Source organism: Rana temporaria, chromosome 1 (assembly GCF_905171775.1).
Source record: "Rana temporaria chromosome 1, aRanTem1.1, whole genome shotgun sequence".
Lineage (NCBI taxonomy): Eukaryota > Metazoa > Chordata > Amphibia > Anura > Ranidae > Rana > Rana temporaria.
Window position 1 is genome coordinate 181,182,552 of NC_053489.1, and position 21,270 is coordinate 181,203,821.

Sequence of the window (21,270 nt, forward strand, 5' to 3'; positions counted from 1 at the left end):
GGGCAACGCATTTCCGGCACCTCCGGCAATTAATGTATGTAATATCAAGGAGTGCTGGGGTTTGCTGGAGGGTCTATTGATGCTGGGGAATCCTTTTTTGTATGGAGGTTTATTGTTGCTGATTGGGGTGTTATTTTGCTGGGGGGTTCATTGTTGCTCGGAGGGATCTACTGTTGAGGGAGTGGTCTATTGTTGCTGGCTCCTGGAGGGTTTATTGATTCTGGCAGCTGGAGGTCTATTGTTGCTGGGGTTGTATTCTGTTGCGGGGGGGGGGTCTATTATTGTGTGGGGTGAGATCTATTGTTGCTGGGGGATCTACTGTTTCTGGGGTGGGGTCTATTGTTGCTTACTGCAGGGGATCTATTTTACGGTCTTCCTTGTTAACAAATTCAGTGCAAATCGCTTATTAGTAGAAGATGGTACTTGGTCCTGTATTCTGTAAGAGTTTGTACTGGGAGGTGGAACCAAGGGACAATACTCGGAGGTGGGTAGGGAGCAGAAAAGGTGGGTAGGGAGCAGAAAAGGTGGGTAACTCAGAAGGGGGGAGTTCCTGCACCCATTTTTTGAGGAAAAAAAGCCCTGTGTAGATGTATACCAGAAATGCCTTCTGGAAAAGGTGGTTTCATACATGTAGCTTTATAGATGGGGTCTCCACTTTTTATATGTGGAATATGCAGACTTGTGTTCCTCCATTTTAAGTTGTGCCTCAAGCAGATGTGCTGTGATTTTCTCCCTGCACTGTAGAATTGGTGTAATGTACACAGTGGAAACTTGGCTGTGGTTTGGAGTGGTGAGCGACGAACTAATTGTTTCTAAGCTTCCACACTGCACGCTCACTCTGATATCTGGAAGGCCACTTGAACACTCATCAGCGTCGGCTGTGAAGTCGTTATGGATTGGGTCACAGATTTTATATTTTTAACTACATGTAGACAATGTTGTGTTAGGGCTCTTTCACACTGAGCGCCCGTACAGGTCCGTCTGTCATTTTTTTTTTTTTTTTTTTTTTGCGGACCTGTATGGAGCCGTGGATGTCAGCGGTGACATGCCCGCTGACATCCGACCCGCTCCGATTCCGCCCAAGTGTGACGGAGGAAAAACATACTTTTCCATCCGTCTGGCAGATCAGGTGAACACGGACATGCGGTTTGTTTTCATCCGATCCCCCCCCCCCCCATAGGGGGAGCGGAGAAAAGACAGGGCAGTCCCTGCACAGTGTGCGGGGACCGCCCTGTCATCTGCTGGCTCAGCAGGGATCAACGGAACGATCCCCGCTGAGCAAGCGGAGGTGCACGGGGCGGATCATTACTGATCCGCCCAGTGTGAAAGAGGCCTTACACTCTTTTATCTTGAATTTGATTGAGGCCCATGTAACTATATGCAGCCATCCCTGTTCCAAAGTGTAACCTTCTCACTTTTTTTTTTTTTTTTTTTTTGAGTGGAGAGGGCTTAGAACACCTGTTTGCAATTATTATTAAGCCCAGGTTCACACTGGGCTGCGGGAGTGAAACCGTGCAATTTCACTCCGGCCTGTCCCGATTTTCTCTGCGATTAGAGACACCTGTACAGGTTTCTTCGCAGATGTCGATGTAAATCGCAGGCCAAAATCTGAAAAAATAGTACAGAAACTAGGGTTGTCCCGATACCACTTTTTTAGGACCGAGTACAAGTACCGATACTTTTTTTTCAAGTAGTCGCCGATACCGAATACCGATACTTTTTTTAAATGTGTCCCCAAATGCAGCCATGTCCCCCCCATATGCAGCCATGTCCCTCTAGCCATGTCCCTCACATATGCAGCCATGTCCCTCTAGCCATGTCCCTCACATATGCAGCAATGTCCCTCTAGCCATGTCCCTCACATATGCAGCAATGTCCCTCTAGCCATGTCCCTCACATATGCAGCAATGTCCCTCTAGCCATGTCCCTCACATATGCAGCAATGTCCCTCTAGCCATGTCCCTCACATATGCAGCAATGTCCCTCTAGCCATGTCCCTCACATATGCAGCAATGTCCCTCTAGCCATGTCCCTCACATATGCAGCCATGTCCCTCTAGCCATGTCCCTCACATATGCAGCCATGTCCCTCTAGCCATGTCCCTCACATATGCAGCCATGTCCCTCTAGCCATGTCCCTCACATATGCAGCCATGTCCCTCTAGCCATGTCCCTCACATATTCAGCCATGTCCCTCACATATGCAGCCATGTCCCTCTAGCCATGTCCCTCACATATGCAGCCATGTCCCTCTAGCCATGTCCCTCACATATGCAGCCATGTCCCTCTAGCCATGTCCCTCACATATTCAGCCATGTCCCTCTAGCCATGTCCCTCTAGCCATGTCCCTCACATATGCAGCCATGTCCCTCTAGCCATGTCCCTCACATATGCAGCCATGTCCCTCTAGCCATGTCCCTCACATATGCAGCCATGTCCCTCTAGCCATGTCCCTCACATATGCAGCAATGTCCCTCTAGCCATGTCCCTCGATGCGGCGGGGGGGGAAGTATTCTATTTAGGTATCGGGGGTATTTGTACGAGTACTCCCGCAAATACTCGGTATCGGTCCCGATACCGATACTGGTATCGGTATCTGGACAACCCTAACAGAAACTACTTTTTGAAATCGGTGCAGTGCCGCAGATGTGACAGCGCATCAATTAGGATGGTGCCATTGCTGGCAAATGCCGCCGATTTGACCTGTGAAATCGCACCAGTGTGAACCAGGGCTAAAAGTGAAAGATAAATCCCCATACTGTGGGTTGACAACAGAACAGTACTAGAGGGGAAATCCTTCCAATGGGAACACTAGTTCAGGTGACACCCCAGGGGTCCCATCACTTTAAAGGGATTTTCTCCTTGTGGCTATGGGACAAAGTTGAGAGAAATTTCACTAATGCGTCACAGATGGCAAACTAGCGAGTAAGTGCTAAGCTGACCATGAACTTTAGATTTCCAGACCTTTTTATCGTTATTGCTGAACTGCATATTTGTGAATAGTCTTCTCTACTAGTGGTGTCACCTGCCAAGCGTCCTGAAAGAGCCATTTTATATCCAGTGTGAAAGCCTGAGGGCTTACACACTGGAGCGTTGCACTGGCAGGACGGTAGAAAAAAGTCCTGCCAGCCTCATCTTTGAGGTGCTGTAGGAGCAGTGAATAATACCGCTCCTACAGCACCCCTGCCCATTGAAATCAGTGGGGCAGAGCCTCAAATGCCCGCAAAGCGGTGTTTTAGCGGGCGGGTTTAACCCTTTTTTTGGCCGCTAGAATTGAAAATTCAGGTTAAATGAATAAATTGTTGAGTGAAGTTTTAAACGTGACTGGCAAACAAAAATCCTCCACCGGTGAAAAGATAAAAAAGACTATGCGCTTACCAGAAGGGCAAGCTTGCAGCTGGAATCCCCCAGCAAGGGTCTTTATAGAAACTGCCGCTGATGGTCCAGATAATATTCCTCCAATTGTATGGATGGATATGAGATCCAAAGAACATGAAAGAAATATGTATACAGCATATGGTGATGTACCGCAGATAAAACAGGATGATAAGCACACCAGGAAAAGCCACCACCAAATAGAATCACCAAATAAGGGGGACTCTTACCAGATATGCTAAATAGAGTACTTGTGGCCAAACCCAGCCAGGGCCTTTAGGTAGTCTCCAAGCACACCAGGCAAAGCAGACGGCTTTCTCAGACAACCATAACGGAGTATGTCACCAGAAAGAAAGATGAAATCCACATAGTGAAGTATCGCAGCTATAAGGTTTAATAAAAGTAGATGCACTTACATAAAAAAGAGTAGTATCAGCATTAAAAATTGCGAGCCGGCCGGCTTCTACGAACGCCCGTCCTTCGGGACCTAGACGCAGCACGTCAGAGCGTCTCCTCCTCCCGACGTACGTTTCGTCAGTATGTGACGTCGTCTGACGAAACGTACGTCGGGAGGAGGAGACGCTCTGACGTGCTGCGTCTAGGTCCCGAAGGACGGGCGTTCGTAGAAGCCGGCCGGCTCGCAATTTTTAATGCTGATACATAAAAAAAAAAAAGAGTAGTAAGTGCATCTACTTTTATTAAACCTTATATCTGCGATACTTCACTATGTGGATTTCATCTTTCTTTCTGGTGACATACTCCGTTATGGTTGTCTGAGAAAGCGCAAGGAAAAGGGCACACCGACCTAGTGCAGGGCTCGATGAGATCCGGGCGCCCGGTCGCAATTGCGACAAATTGTGACCCCGCGCCCGCCGGGAAATTGAGGCTGCAGCTTTGCGGCCTCAATTACCAGCCATCGCGGGCCCGGGGCGCACGGAGGCACAGGATCCTGTGTCTCCGTGCACCCCCACCTCGCGATCGCGGCGTGCCCACAACAGCCGGTAATTGAGGCCGCGGCTTTGCAGCCTTGTGAAGGCCCAAGCTTCTGTGACCTGGCGCCATCACAGCAGTTCCTAAAGTGTTTTTTCACTGCCATCTCCTTCCCTTTAATTAGAACCCCCAAACATTGTATATATTTTTTTATTCTAACACCCTATAGCAGTGTTTCTCAACTCCAGTCCTCAAGGCACCCCAACAGGTCATGTTTTCAGGATTTCCCACCGATTAAACTGCTGTGGTAATTACTAAGGCAGTGAAACTGATCAAAACACCTGTGCAAAATAATGGAGAGTCTGAAAACATGACCTGTTGGGGCGCCTTGAGGACTGGAGTTGAGAAACACTGTCCTAGAGAATAAAATGGCGATCTTTGCAATACTTTCTGTCACGCCGTATTTGTCTTACAAGTGCACTTTTTTTGGGGAAAAAATATACTGTTGTCTTATTTTTTTTTTTTTATTAAAAAAAAGTGAAGTTATCCCAATTATTTTTTTTTTTTTTTTTTATATTGTGAAAGATAATGTTACGCCAAGTAAATTGATACCCAACATGTTGAGCTTCAAAATTGTGTCCGCTCGTGGAATGCCATCAAACTTTTACCCTTTAAAATCTCCATAGGTGACATTTAAAAAATTCTACAGGTTGCATGTTTTGAGTTCGAGGTCTAGGGCTAGAATTATTGCTCTCGCTCTAACGATCGAGGTGATGCCCCACATGTGTGGTTTGAATACCATTTACATATGCGGGCGCTACTCGGGTATGTGTTCGCTTCTGCGTGCGAGCTTGGCAGGGCGCGTTTTCTGGCTCCTAACTTTTTTAGCTAGCTCCTAGATTCCAAGCAAATTTGTCAAACCCTGACCTAGTGCATTACCAATGGCTAGGTTTAATTAAAACTAAACCAAGTAAAAAACAAGCATAAACACCACTCCATCAGAGGGGTAGATGCCTCCGAAAAGGTCTCCTACTGTAACCAAACAGCCGGCATAGATTACAGCTACGGATTGCGCGTTGCGAGGGCGAACCTTCTTTCTCAGAGCCAAAAGTAATAGTCACTAGTGGTGTTTATGCTTGTTTTTTACTTGGTTTGTGAGTATTCATGACTTTTTATACAATTTTAATTAAACCTAGCCATTGGTAATGCACGAGGTCGGTGCACCCTTTTAGTTTTACATTTTAGTCTCAAGAATACCAAATATTCTGAGGAGGGCAGCAAGATCCCTGGTCATTCCCTATTCCAACGTAAGACTCTGGTTGTTCACTGAGTGATCAAGCTCCCGAGCGTAGGAGACGTTTGTTTGGAATTTTAACAAGGCGATTTTATGATGCAAGTGCATTACTTTTAATAAAAGTACCTTAAGGTGTTTTTACACGAGAGAGTGTCTATTGATCTGGATGGAGATTGGCGTGTTTAAGCGACTCTTCAATAGCCTTTAACCACTTGCTTACTGTGCACATATACCCCCTTCCTGCCCATGCGAAATTTTATCTTTCGGAACTGCGTTGCTTTAACTGACAATTGCGCGGTCATGCGACGTGGCTCCCAAACAAAATTTACGTCCTTCCCCACAAATAGAGCTTTCTTTTGGTGGTATTTGATCGCCTGTGCGTTTTTTATTTTTATTTTATTTTTGTGCTATAAACAAGAGCGTCAGTTTTGAAAAAAAAACACAATTTTTAACTTTTTGCTATAATATCCCATTTAAAAAAAAATAAAAATAATAGTTTTCTTAGTTTAGGCCGATACGTATTCTACATATTTTTGGTAAAAAAATAAAATAAATGAAAAATCGCAATAAGCGTATAGTGACTGGTTTGCGCATTAGTTATAGCGCCTACAAAATAGGGGACATAATTATGATTTATTATTATATATTTTTTTTTTTAACTAGGAATGGCGGCGATCTGCGGACACTTGACACATTTTTGGGACCATTTACATTTATACAGTGCTATAAATATGCACTGATTACTGTATAAATGTGACTGGCAGGGAAGGGGGTTAACACTAGGGCCCGAGGAAGGGGTTAAATGTGTAGCCTAGTAAGTGATTCTAACTGTAGGGGGAGGGGACTGACTGGGGTGGTGATGACCAATCTGTGTCCCTATGTACAAGGGACACAGCATCGGTCTCCTCTCCCTGACAGGATGTGGATCTCTGTGTTTACACACATAGCTCCACGTCCCTGCTCAGTTACTGGGAAATCCCAGTAATCCCAGTAAGGCGACGGGTGTGCGGAAAAGTGTTTGGCAAGTGTATGGAGAAATGGCAGGAATTGGCTTCCTTCAACCGAACCCTTCAGATTGTCATAGGATATAAATGAATTTTTTTTTCTCTTTAACCACTTCCATACAGGGCATTTTCACCCCCTTCCTGCCCAGACCAATTTTTTTTTTAGTGCTGTCGCACTTTAAATGACAATTGCGCGGTCGCGCGATGTGGCTCCCCCCCCCCCCCATGAATAGAGCTTTCTTTTGGTGGTTTTTGATCACCTCCGTGGTTTACTTTTTTGCACTATAATCAAAAGAGCGACAATTTTGAAAAAAACACTTTTACTTTTTGATTTAATAAATATTTTTTTTCCTCAGTTTTAGACCGATATGTATTCTTCTACATATTTTTGGTAAAAAAATCGCAACAAGCCTATTTGATCGGTTTGCGCATAAGTTCTAGCATTTACAAAATGGGGAATAGCATTATGGCTTTTTTTTTATTGTGAGCCTGACATTGCGGCGGACATATCGGACACTTTTGACAATTTTTTTGGGACCATTTACATTTATACAGCGATTAATGCTATAAAACTGCACTGATTACTGTGTAAATGTGACTGGCAGGGAAGGGGTTAACACTAGGGGGCGCTGAAGGGGTTAAATATGTTCCCTAAAGTGTGTTCTAACTGTAGGGGGACTCACAAGGGGAGGAGACCGATGTGTGTTCCTCTGTACTGGGCACACAAATCTGTCTCCTCACCGCTGAAAGCACATGGATCTGTGTGTTTACACACACAGATCCATGGTCCTGCTGTGATTGCGGGCAATCATGGGTGCCTGGCAGACATCGTGTCCGCCGTGCACGAGCACCGGGTCCTGAGCAACGCGGCGCGCAGAGCGAGGGGCCCGCACCCTAGCCGCCCGGGAATGCAAGGTTGTCATATGACGTCCACTCTGAGGGAGGGTTGCTGTGAAAATGACAATGGTCCCAATAATGTGTCAACATTGTCAGAAGTTTCCACCATAATGTCGCAGTCACGAAACAAATCGCTGATCGCCGCCATTAGTAGTAGAAAAAAGAAAATATTAAAAATGCAATAAAACTATCCCCTATTTTTTGTAAACGCTATAAATTTTGCGCAATCGGTAAACTCTTATTGCGTTTTTTTTTTTTGTTTTTTTTTTACCAAAAATAGGTAGAATACGTATCGGCCTAAACTGAGGAAGACATTTTTTTTTTGGGGGGATATTTATTATAGCAAACGGTAAAAAATATTGAATTTTTCAAAATTGTCGCTCTATTTTTGTTTATAGCACCAAAAATGAAAACCGCAGAGGTGATCAAATACCACCAAAAGAAAGCTCTATTTGTGGGAAGAAAAGGACGCCAATTTTGTTTGGGAGCCACGTCGCACGACCTCGCAATTGTCAGTTAAAGCGACGCAGTGCCGAATCGCACAAACTGGCCAGGTCCTTTACCTGCCTAAAGGTCCGGGTCTTAAGTGGTTAAGTCACCAGTGACCCACTTGCATGTCCCTGTTCAAGTAACTGAGTGCAGATATGCAGTTTTTTCTTCTTCATCCATTGAACTGTGTAGCAATCGGCCACAGTTTTCAGGTGTTTTTATAAATTGTAATTTCAGTTTTGTGAAACAAGGGTGGCCTACATCCGGAAACACCACTTCCCCCTATGCGTCTACTTTCAGGAGTTTACCCTGTATATTGGCCTTCAGAGTTCAAGGTTATCGCATGTTTTAAGAGTTCTTATCTGTTGTTTTGCTACTTGTAATCTCCTTTGGTGCGCACATTTTGGCCTTGTAATGTTCTTTTCTTTAAAAACATAGTCTGTAAATTGGTATTCCTGTAACCGAGGACGCCAGTGTGGGGTTTTTATTTTATTTTTTTGTATATGCTTTTACTGCCTATTCTATTTGTAGAACAATATAATTTTTATGTGACCCTATAAAAAAAAGTTAATGCCTTGCACATCCTTTCGTCAGTTCTCCTTCCATTGTAGGTGCCAGCATGTTCACACCAGGAGATGACCACAATACAGACATAGGGGTACACTGCGTTTGAATCAGACATAACCATTGGTTAACACCAAAGGCTTCAAGTACAGTCCCTGCATCTTGGCCATGCCCCACTGATGCGTTTCACCCTGACTGGGTTTAGTGGTAGAAGTAGCTACTTTCTACCTGTACGACCAAGCCCAATCAGGTTGAAACCTGTCAGAGGGGCGTGACCAAGATGCTGAGACTGTAGCCGAAAACCTCTTTGTTAACAAATGGTTTTAGCTGATGCAAGTAGTGTGCCCCTAGAGATTATCCCATTGAGGAAGACACATGGCCCTGTGACACGCGTAGGGAAGGGGCCAGGATGGTGACATCTGCATGGAGCTGTGAGTCAGATTGTTTGCAAGGCTTGTGTAGAGAGCAGTGTGTTCAAAACTTGGATTTTAATGCTTGTCAGAGCCTGGTGCGCTGGAAGCACCTGAGCAATGTGAGTAACCTGGAGTGGACTTGTATAATTTAAATGAATGGCTTTTGTGTTGTCTGGTCCTATCTGATTGACCAGTCACTCACTATCCAATCCAGCAGCTGAACACTCCATGCACACTGGCTTAAACGTTGCTTCTACAGGAGTTTTGTATTTCTGCCTGTAGAAGCAACTCAATGTTATCCTATGTGTCCATGCACATTAGGACGTTAACGCATTTTTTTGAGTTCAACGTTAAGAGGCAGAAATCAACACTTTCATTTACTAATTGGGGCTCACTGGCAGAAAAACGTAAAACTCTCCTAAACTTTGTACAAAAAAGCTCTATATGAACATTTTTGTACTCGCAAAGAGAACAGGTTGTGTGTGTGTGTGTGTGTGTGTGTGTGTGTGTGTGTGTGTGTGTGTGTGTGTGTGTGTGTGTGTGTGTGTGTGTGTGTGTGTGTGTGTGTGTGTGTGTGTGTGTGTGTGTGTGTGTGTGTGTGTGTGTGTGTGTGTGTGTGTGTGTGTGTGTGTGTTTTTTCTTTTCGTCCATGGACGGACACGGCTTCCATAAATCTTGACTTGTGGGTTATGTTCCTGTTCTATAGGAGAGGACTAGGCAGAACATGTTAGATATTTAAATACATGTTACATTAACAGAGTTGAACAGCCCCGCCAGGGAGTAGGACCTGGAGTAGAGGAGTAGGACCTGGCTCCCTTTGGACTCGGGGTCCTGAAGAAATATATATATATTTTTTTGAGAATCTTCTATTAACTGCCGGCTGTTTGACAGGCTGGATAATATAGATCCTTGTAGTCCCCCCAGTCCGGCCATTGAGCGTGAGCAGGCCTTAGCTACGCGCTGGGTGGGCCATGACATACCCCATGGCTCCAGGGGTGGCCGGTGAGCTATATGCTCCAGGGTCCACATATGACCGGGCTGCTTGCTGTCACAGTGGACCAGGGCCGACAGCTACTCCGTACTACTCGGTTGAAGGTCTTTTGGGAACGCACCAGCAGGTCCGCGTAAGTACAGTTCCTCCTGCATCGGCAGGATGGAACAGCTGGGCAATTCTGGGAAGGGGGGTTCTCCTGTCCTCTTCTCCCTCTGTCGCACTTTTTTCCTCCTTCCCTTGTGGGGCTCGCTGTGACCGGGGTATACCTTTTGTGGGACTCCAGGTCCTGGTTATGTGGGGGTGTCCAGGCCCGCTCTCTGTGGGGGGGGGGTAGTCCTTCTTTTTTTTTTTTTTTTGTGGGAAGCCTCCCCCGCGGCCTTCTCATCCACCTCACTGTTTGGGCGCCATTTTGGTAGCGCTTTTTCTGTGGCCTGTGCTTATCATTGTATTTCCCATTGGCGGCCATTTTGCCGTGGCCTCGCTGTGACACAGGTCTGCGTTGCAGGTGGCCATTTTCTCGTTGTCCGTGCCCTTTCTGAGGTGTTTCGGTGGCCATTTTGGAGGTTTATTTTTTAATTTAGTTGGCCTCTAGTGCTGGACTAGCTTCCTGGACGGCGCAATTCACCTCACAGGGTTTCCTCAGACATGCTGTGTGTGTGAAAGGAGAGCGAGCAGCGGTGCTGAACAGATTCTGACTGGGTGAGGAGTCCCCTGGGTACCCCTCCCAGTCAGTGCAGCATAGGAGGGTGGACATTTTTGTCTTGGCTACATCCCTAAGGGCTGTCAGTGGGCAACATGGAATCAGTGGCTGACCTTTCTTCCCCAAACATTCCTGAGGCAACAACCAGTGCCCCTGCACCTGCGGTTCCCATGGATACTCTGTTGGCAGTCCTGGAGTCATTTGTTGCCAGGGTAGAAGTGGCGTGCAGGCATAAGGGCGTAAAAAGCACCCCCGCCATTTTCTTCTGGGGAATGCTCTGACTCGGATTCGGATCTGGACCCCGGTAATGGACTGTCGAGGATGCGGACCAGGACCTTCCCGGTGAGGAGGATCCCTCGTCCGGGTCAACTCAAGATGGGGCAATTGTGAGTGCACTTATCAATGCTGTGAGGGACTCTCTCAAGCTGGAGGATACAGCTGAGACGTCCACGCAGGGCTCAGTCTCTTTTGGGTCGCACAGAGCGAACCGCTTCGTTAAAGTTTTTCCTTGTGCCTTTCTTTGAGAAGTTCATAGATGAGGAATGGGAACGGCCACAGAGGTCCTTTTGAAAAAATGGGCTTCTCCTCCGATCGTTGACCCCCCGATCGCTCAGTTAAACAAAGTAACCACTCTCCCAGTAGAAGGGACCCCTGTGTTTAAGGACCCTACTGATAGGAGGTCCAAAGTGGTGAGCCGTTCCATGTTCACCATGCGGGGGTCAGCGTTGCGGCCTATCTTAGCGGCAACTTTGGTGTCTCAGACACTCACTGAATGGGCAAAGATTTTGCAACACACAGTAGAGGAGCATCAGCTTCCTCCAGAGTGCGTAAGGCTGGCTGACCAATTGGTACAGGGCCTTGTGTGTGTGTGTGTGTGTGTGTGTGTGTGATGCCACTCTGGATTCAGCCCCCTTGATCTCCAGAGCCTCTGTATCTGCGGTTGTATTGCGCCGCCTGATTTGGCTGTCTGAAATGCTGGTCCGCTGACCAAGCATCCAAAAAAGCTCTGGCAGATCTGCCTTTCAAAGTTGGAAGGCTTTTTGGCACCTCGCTGGACGACATTAAGGATGTCCCTGGAGGTAAGGGATAACTTCTCCCTCAGTCCTCTTAAGGGGAAGGAGCCACGCTGTAAGCCGGGGCCTTGCTTTTCCACGCAGAAGCAGTATTTTCATCAGTCAGGGGCCGCGGGCAGATCCTCCCTGACTGACCAAGATCCTAGCTGGAGGACAAAAGCTTCCCTGGGTGTGCAAGCCAGCTACCGCATGAAGTTTTGCCCCCGCCCGACTCATGGGTAGGGGGGGGGGGGGCGTCTTTGCGGGTTTGCAGATCGGTGGGTCTGCGAGGTGCTTACTTCGTGGTACAAGATAGAATTTCTTTCCTATCCAAATCTTCCTCTTACTCGTCGGACTGCCTTAATGGGGCAGTACAAGACTTGCTGAGGTGCCGGGTGATTTTTTATCTGTGCCACTACAAGAAAGGTTTCAGGGAGTCTACTCAAATCTGTTTGTGGTCCCAAGGAAGGATGTCGTCCGTCCCATCTTGGACCTCAAGGCCCTCAATGCCTTTTGTAAAGGTTTGAAAGTTCCAGATGGAATCAATTCGTTCAGTGGTTGCTGCGCTCTATCCGGGGGGATTTTCTGGCATCCTTGGACATCAAGGAAGCATACTTGCATGTCCCCATCTGCACCAGGCATCAGAGGTTCTTAAGCTTTGCGACAGGCGAAGACCACTATCAATTTGTGGGTCTTCCCTTTGGCCTCGCGTCGGCACCAAGAGTTTTCACCAAGGAGCTCAGCCCGATTTTGCCTTTGCTGAGACAGCGAGGCATTGCTTATCGTGGGCTACCTAGACTATCTTCTGAGAGCTGCTTCTGGCTTAGAATTGGAGGAGGACATGTCTATAGCCAGTCAGACCCTTGGTACCGACTCGGCATCTGGAGTACCTAGGATTGATTCTGTACTCCTCGGAGGCGAAGGTCTTCCTTCCTTCGGAGAAGTTGCAGACACTCCAGTCGGCAGACACTCCAGCCGGCAGACACTCCAACATGGGCCTCATGTTGGCCTCCTTCGAGGCTGTACCGTATGCCCAATTCCACACGAGTTTCGCAGAAGGAGATCCTGTCCAAATGGAACAAATCTCCGTTGTCTCTGGATCATCAGATTCATGCAAGTCACCTGGTCAGGGCTTCTCTGAATTGGTGGCTGAGATCCCCAGCTCTTCAGTCCGGGAAGTCGTTCCTTCCCTTCCTTTGGACTGATTATGACGGACGCTAGCCTTACAGGTTGGAGGGGGGGGGGGTCCAGTCGGCCCAAGGTCGCTGGACTCTGGATGAATCCCGCCTGCCGATCAATGTACTAGAACTGCAAGCGATCAGGCTGTGCCTCTCCTCGTGGTCGCAGAGGCTACAAGGATGTCCAATCGGACAAGGCCACGGCGGTGGCTTATGGCAACCATCAGAGGGGAACAAGGAGCTCGGCTGCGGCGTCTGAGGTCGCTCACATCCTGCGGTGGGCAGAAAGGAGCATGCTGGCTCTGTCAGCCGTTTACATTCAGGGCATAGAAAACTGGCAGGCGGACTATCTAACTCGCCAGATGCTGGACCAAGGGGAATAGTCGTTGCATCCAGGGGTGTTTCAACTCCATTGCTGGAGGCGGGGCCACGCCGGACGTGGATCTCCTGGCTTCTCGACTCAATCGCTCGGTGTCGAGGTTCGTGGCCAGATCTTCCAGAGATCCCTGGGCAGACGTGTTGGTGGCCCTGTGGGGTCAGTATCAGCTAATTTATGCCTTTCCCCCCCTGAAGTTGCTTCCTTGTCTTCGAGTAGAGGCCGAGGGGATTCCGCTGATTCTAATTGCTCCGGATTGGCCCCGGCATCCCTGGTACGCCGACCTTGTGCACCCAGTGGCGGATGCGCCCTGGCGGCTGCCATTGCGGGAGGACTTTCTGTCTCAAGGTCCCATACTTCATCCTGCTTTACAGTCGCTGGCTTTAACGACATGGCTATTGAAAGCCAGGTACTAATGGACAGAGGTCTGTCGGATTCGGTCATTTCAACCATGCTGAGGGCACGGAAGTTTTCTTGGAAGGCCTACATCTCTATGTGCGAAGAGATGGAGTGGCGTCCACTGACGTATTCGGTTTCCAGGGTCCTGCTGTTTTTGCAGCGTGGAGTGGATCAGAAACTTGCCTTAAGCCTTGGCTGTTTTCTTTCAACGACCCTTGGCGACCCATTCGTTGGTGGTTACGTTTGTACAGGGGGTTCAACATGTGATTTCCCCCCCCCCTCCATATTAGACCACCGCTTCCTCCATGGGATTTGAATCTGGGGCGCTCGGCTCTACAGGAGCCTCCCTTTTGAGATCAGAGAAATTCCTCTCGACACTATCTCAGAAAGTGGCCTTTCTAGTGGCCATTACTTCTGTCAGACCAGTTTCTGAGTTGGCAGCCTTGTCTTGCAGGTCACCTTACTTGGTACTCCATAAGGATAAGGCGGTGCTACGTCCGCAGCCTTCTTTTCTTCAGAAGGTGGTTTCAGCTTTTCACCTAAATGAGGACCTTCTTCTTCCTTCTTTGTGTCCTCTGCCGTCTCATCCCAAAGAGGCTGAGTTATATACCTTGGACGTGGTACGTGCCTTGTGGGTGTACCTGTCTGCTACAGCTCCATTCTGGAGGTCTGACTCACTGTTTGTGTCTTGTCTGCCACCATTTCTAGGTGGATCAGGCATACAGTCATCCAGGCTTATGCCCATAAGGGGCAGGCGCCTCCTGTCACAGCACATTTGACCAGAGCTATTGGTGCGTCCTGGGATTTCCGACATCAAGCATCTGTTCCACAAGTGTGTAAGGCGGCAACTTGGTCGTCCATTTACCCCTTTTCCAAATTTTACAAGGTTGATGTGAGTGCATCTTCAGATGTTTCTTTCGGCCGCAAAGATTTTGCAGGCGGCTGTTTTAAAGTTGTTTGGGGTGAAGTTAGTTTTTTGTTTTGATTGCTCTTCCCACTTTTTTTTTTTTTTAAGCCCAGTGTGCAGGGAAAAAAACCTTCCGGTTTACATTTCTGATTGGAGCTTACTGGCAGAAAAAAAACATAACTCTCTCTCCAAGACTTTGTACAAAAAATGCTCTCTATATGACCGTTTTTTAAGCCCAGTCTGCAGACACTGTGTCAATGGGAATTTTTTTTGCATGTACTCAATTCTTGAGTATCCATACTATTGAAAAGGAGCTTTTTTTTTCTTGACACTCTAATGTCCCGCCCTAAGGATCTGGTGTGATAACGTCAGCGCACTTCCGCTCAGTCCTTTCCTCTTTTACTCCGGCTGCCGTGCGGGAAAGCAAGAAGGCGCCAACATGCAGATCTTCGTAAAAACCCTTACTGGGAAAACAATCACACTAGAGGTTGAACCCAGTGACACTATTGAAAATGTTAAGGCCAAAATCCAGGACAAGGAAGGTATTCCTCCTGACCAGCAGCGTCTGATCTTTGCTGGCAAACAGCTTGAAGATGGACGTACACTGTCGGACTACAATATCCAGAAGGAGTCCACCTTGCATTTGGTGTTGCGTCTTCGTGGTGGTATCATTGAGCCTTCCCTAAGGCAACTTGCCCAGAAGTACAACTGTGACAAGATGATTTGCCGCAAATGCTATGCTAGGCTTCATCCTCGTGCTGTAAACTGTCGCAAGAAGAAGTGTGGACACACAAACAACCTGCGTCCCAAGAAGAAGCTCAAATAAACAATTTATCAACTAGTATTGATTTTTGAGAAATAAAAATATAAAATTAAAAAAAAAAAAAAAAAAGAAAAGGAGCTTTTCTCAATGCCCTCACCCTATCGCTGCTGTTTGGGCCAGTCTACTGACAAATTAGAACGGGGTCATCATGTCTGTAGCAAAGAAAGGAAGCTGCTGATGGCTTCATTTCTGATGCTTGCTTTTATACATGACAATTGGCACTGTGTACGTATTCCATGAAGCTCATCCAAGGCCTTTGTATTTTGGGATTACACATTCTGGATATTTTTGGAATTGGACAGGAGGTTTGAAGAACATGATCCATGGGGAGAGTTGGCTGCATCGTAAGCTTGGAAGATTATCCTGCCAGTGTTCAGTACTAAAATTAGATGGCCACCCCTCTCCTTGTGGCCTACAGAATAATGCTTTATAGAGGGACTTTCCTGGGTCGGCACACTTCTTCAGGATTTACTGGCTGCGCCATTGCTGGTTAAAGGAATGTTGAACTTTTTGTTGGGGTTTAAAGCACACCACCTACTACACTAGTTAGTACATTTCCTTTTGTAGGCTTCATTATGGCATTTGTTATTTCACTGTAATTAACTTTCAATAACCCTCTATGTGCAAAGTGCATTAGCCCTTGGCAACCGATGGGAATTTATTTTGTTATGTGGTCTTTTTCATAACTGCACTAGCCCAAATAAGCATCCTTTGGCTGGCATTACAGTGGCAGTTTTTTCTTCCGTTTTTTTTTTTTTTTATTTTTTTTTTTTTTATTTTTTTATGTAAAGGTGAATTATCATTCTGTGTGGTTTTTTTTTTTTTTTTTTTTTGTGTGATTTATACTACATATGATTTTTATTTTGAAGCCATGTTGAATCCCAAATTGAAATTCCATTGCAACCTTGATACTCGTCAAAATGCACCCTTCCCTCTCCTAGCCTCTATTCTGTCTATCCTGTGGAAGAAAAGATCTGTATACTTGCCCTTTTTTCAGGCCACTCCAGTCCGATCACATGATCTCGTGTCAGCCGGCTGCAGGGGAAATGGAGAGAGTGTTCAACGACTGGTAATGCCTGAGTGGTGAATGTCACCCATGGTTGGTTTTGTTGGCATTCCTTCCTCTGACCTGCAGCTGGTGCTGGCTGAAAGAGGGGATGATCATGTGACTAGAGCTGCCAAAGACAGGTGTGTGTGTGTGGGGTTTTTTTTTTTTTTTTTTTTTTTTTTTTTTTTCACAGGATAGTTAGTATATGTTAGGGGGGAGCATTTTGAACTACTGCCTGACATATAGAATGATGGACGGAAAGTGCTTTAATTATCCTGACTGGACATTATATGTTGTCCAGCAGGATAAGCCACAATCGTGTGGTGTTGGTCTGACACACCACATCTCTGATCTTGGTAAAGAGCCTATGTCAAACAGGAAGAGCCTTTTATCTGCTTTCCCTCCACTCGCACCGACAGATGCGAGTAGAGCCGATTGGTGGCTCTGATGGGGATCTGTGCTGATCATCAGTGCAGACCCACCCATGCTCACCAGGGATGCTAATCGGTGACTCCTCCATAAATGTTGCCTATTAGTGCAGCCTCATCGGTGCCCATCAGTGAAGGAGAAAACTTGCATATTTACAACATTTTGTGCCCTGTATACCTTGTAAAACAATCCATTCAGTTTTAAAATACAAATGAAAGGCAAAACATTTGTTTTAGATATTAAACCTCAATTCTTTCTTTTTTTTTTTTTATCATGTTCCCTCTGTTCTGAGCTGTATAAGGCCCCTTTCACACGGACGGATAGAATGGTGCTTTTAGCTGTGGATTTTCTAGTTTTTTACCGCAGCTAAAAGCACACAATGCTTTCCTATGGCCACATTCACACAACGTTTAGCTGCGATTTCGTTGCATGCGGTTTGGTGCGAATAGAAATGGAATTGAATGCGTCCAGGTGCGATTTGGCGCAGCTATATGCACTTAACCGCAGGTAATCGCAGTCTGTGTCAACTGCGGAAAGCAGCGTGAGAAAAAAAAAACAGGAAGCACGTCATAATCAAAAAAATAAAAAGGGTTGCTATGGAAATGACTACCGCAGCTAAACGCGGCCGCATGTAGCTGCACGTAATCGCAATGAACAAATGCAGCTAATCGCAGTGCCCAAAGCCTTGAATTTCACTGAAAATGTACATGCTTTTAATTGCGGCAAAACTGCCATCCGTCTGAAAGGGGCCTAAGTGCTGGCCGGAGTAGGAGCAACAGTAAACTGAGCTTCCCAGTGAAGGGACAAGTCTGATTATTGGAGGAGAGCATTCCGAGTTCCCCAGCATAGCTTGAGAACTGACCTCTTTAGCGTGGTCAGTTATTAAAAGTAATGCAGAGGAACTGGCAGGAACACCAGGAGTTTCATACAAACTATGCAATACAAAGAACAGGATACTTTTTTTCATACAAGTACATGGTACAGCAGGCACATATCCGGAATATGAAATGTTGGGATAATGAATACTTTAAGGCCCCTTTCACATTGGACCGGGACCTGCGTTGGCGGTATATCGCCGCTAAAAATAGCGGCGCTATGGGAGACACTGATGCGTCTCTGAGGGAGGCCATGGCAACCATTACACGATTCGGGGGGTACTCTGGCCTACAGATTAACTGGTCAAAGTCGGCCCTGCCATTGTTAGATGGGGAGGCCACACAAACGGTGACATCGTCCTGCCCTATACCAGTCACGACTTCCTTCAAATACCTCAGGATTTATGTAACGGTCAACCCCAGGGATTTTAGCCATTTGAACATATCCCCCCTGCTCCAGAGGTTCCGGGAAAGGGTCAAGTCATGGAACAATCTCCGTATCTCGGTGGCGGGTAAGATAAACCTAGTAAAGATGATATTAATGCCACAGCTGCTTTATTGCCTCCACAACGCCCCGGTGGTGATCCCTTTAAAAATCTTTAGAATAGTGAATTCTATCTTCCGGTCCTTGATCTGGAAGAATAAGACGCCAAGAATTAAACTTGAACATCTTCAGAGACCCAAGGATAATGGCGGGCTGGCGTTGCCCAACCCGTGGTTGTACTACCTTGCGGCGCAATTGCAACACCTGGTGGGGTGCTTCGGGAGGGAGCCGGCTGGTTCCTCCGGAGCACTGATGCTACACACGGTGGGGGATGGGCCCATCCCCATGGCACTTGAGGCCCTGGCTTTCGCCAAACCTAATAAGAAATATCCCACGTATAATCTTATACAAAAGGTATGGAACAAATGCAAATATGTACAGCAAGCTGATGGATACACTGACTACAGCCCCCTATGGCATAATGATACTTATACAGAACTGGCTAAATTACAGATCGGAGGTGGGTGGAAAAGTCATGGGGTCACACACATTAAACATGTATTTAGACACGGGAGGCTCAGGCCATTCGCAGATTTGCGGGTGGAATATGGGCTACCATCCTCGATGCTTTTTCAATATATGCAGCTTCAGCACGCAGTGAGGGCCCAGAGTAGGTCATCTGAGTGGCATCTGTCGCCGACTCCGGTGTTTAGTCTCCTGGGTGATGCTGTGTCCTCGAAGGGATTTATCTCTGAATGTTACGCCATCCTACTACAATACTTCTTGGGACAGCATCCAGTCATGGTAAGAGAAAAGTGGGAGAGGGACGTGGGACAATTGGATGGAGAACAATGGGAGGAGATATTCCAGGGGGTGAGTTCCTGCTCACTGAATGTGGCTCATCGACTCACTCAGCTATACATTATCTTTAGGGTGTATTATACGCCGCGCAGGTTACAATTGATGGGAATGCAGACAGATGATGTGTGTACTAGATGCAAACGTGACCATGGGGACCTCATACACCTCCTGTGGAGATGTCCCAAACTGCACAAGTATTGGTCTGAGGTGATGAGTACTGTTCTGTTTTTGGGGTATCCATGCCTGTGGACCCCAGAGTAGGTTTACTGGGGGTGTTGGAGGAACATGTTGAGGAGGTGTACACAAGGGAGGCGGTGCAAAGGGCGTTGTTCCTGGCCAGAAAATTGATTATGATACACTGGAAATCTGAGACCCCTCCGACTTTAAGGGAGTGGATTGATAGAATGGGTGAAATGATACGTATGGAGAAACTCATTTACCAACACAGGGGAAGCAACCGTAAATATGAAAACCTTTGGGCTCCGTGGCTGGATACACCGGGGCTTTCACCGGTGGATCTGGTTATGGATAGATTGCTGGGAGCGCATGTGGGATAAATGTTATAATTCGGGGAAATGTATACTAGGGGGGGTGAGAGAAATGCCAAGTGACTGCAGTGCCCGGCTGGGACTGGTCGATGAGAAATGCATTCCTGGTTTTGCTGTGTAATGTTGAATGCCATAAGCTGTGTACCACCTTTTCATCAAAAACTAGCGGCGCTATACTGCCGGAATCGGCGGTATAGCAGCGCTATTTTTAGCGCTGTTCCGCCTGAAAAACTCCTCAGTGTGAAAGGGGTCTTAGAGTAGTTTGGTTGTGACTAGAGTTCCACTTTAAATAAAAAAAAAGAAATTGCATTGATTAAGAATGGTCCATTGTGCTGGAGGCTGCTTTTAGTTGAAATCTTTCATCTGCTCCCTCTGCACCATACCTCCGTACTGGTAGTCTTTAAGTGCTGAAGGACTTGTACAGCCACTGGACCTGTAATAGGCACTTGTCAAGAGTGCTGGCTATGCCCATTTATTCATCTCTTCTCCATTCATAGAAGCTTCAGTAGGTCCGCCTACTCCATTCATTGTACAGTACAGCTTCTATGCATGGGGAGGAGAGTGGCAAGGGCAGGCATAGTCTGCTTTCTTTGAGTGCCTACGACAGGTCCAGTAGCTGTAGTAACACCCTCCTCAGCACTGCATAGATTACCACTGTAGGGGGATGGGGATTGAGTGCAGAGGACTCAAGATTTCGACACAGCAACCATCTGGCAAAGCACTTCTCATTGAACAAAGTACTTTTTCCGCGCGTGTGTTTTTAAAATTTTTTTCTTTTAAAGTGATTTTCAAGTCTTGTTTGAAAAAAAAAGTTATACTTGCCTCCTCTGTGCAGTTGGTTTTGCACATGGCAACCTGGTCCTCCTACTCGGGTCCCTCTTTGCTTCTCCTGGACCCTCTTATTGAGTGCCCCCACAGTCAGTAGCTTCCTATGGGGGCACCCGAGCAGAGTCAGAGCTCCGTGTCCCCATTCAGACATGGAGCCTTGGCCCCGTCCCCGCTGGTTAGCTGACCGACGTTGACAGCCGGGGGATCCAGGGGTGCCACTGCTGTGTCTCCTCAATCAGGTGTAGTGTCCAGGATGGCTTAGAATGCATTAAGATAAAAAACCTTGTGCCTTTTACAACTCGTTTGACGTACAGCCAAAGCTCTTTTGCTCCACTTTCAGCAGACAGCGAGATAAAGTCCTGTGTCGGCTGACATCACAGAGCCGGTCCAGGCTTAGGGAAAGATCGTGCCAATATATGGTCAGGATCCTACCACGTGCCTGGACAGACACCCGGCTCAGCCTATTGGCAAGTCGCTGAGAGCCTGAGTCCCCCGCTCCCACCCCTCCACGGCCCAGCGCTCCAGTGAGCGGGGAGGGGCAGAGAGTCGGTGACTGACAGTGCAGCTCTCTGCTCATGGAGCTGTGAGAACCGATCGGTTCTCAGCCTTATGCCGCGTACACACCATCACTTTATGTGATGAAAAAAAATGACGTTTTTAAAAACGTCACTTTAATTGACCGTGTGTGGGGGAAAACGTCGTTTTATGTCTTCTAAAAAACGACCAAAAAAAATTGAAGCATGCTTCAATTTTATGTGTCGTTTTTCAAAACGTCAACTTTTACTTCACAGAAATTGATTGTG

At 46.9% G+C, this 21,270-nt stretch overlaps 2 protein-coding genes across 3 annotated transcripts in view; both read left to right on the forward strand.

The window, feature by feature from the left end:
• LOC120933719 (MLX interacting protein) overlaps positions 1-21,270 on the forward strand; it is a 147,689-nt gene that overhangs the window by 41,859 nt on the left and 84,560 nt on the right. The window lies entirely within an intron of this gene.
• LOC120933732 (ubiquitin-60S ribosomal protein L40) lies at positions 14,955-15,445 on the forward strand. Its single transcript, XM_040347098.1, has one exon. It carries the CDS (start codon positions 15,011-15,013, stop codon positions 15,395-15,397), a length of 387 nt encoding a protein of 128 aa, XP_040203032.1. The 5' UTR covers positions 14,955-15,010; the 3' UTR covers positions 15,398-15,445.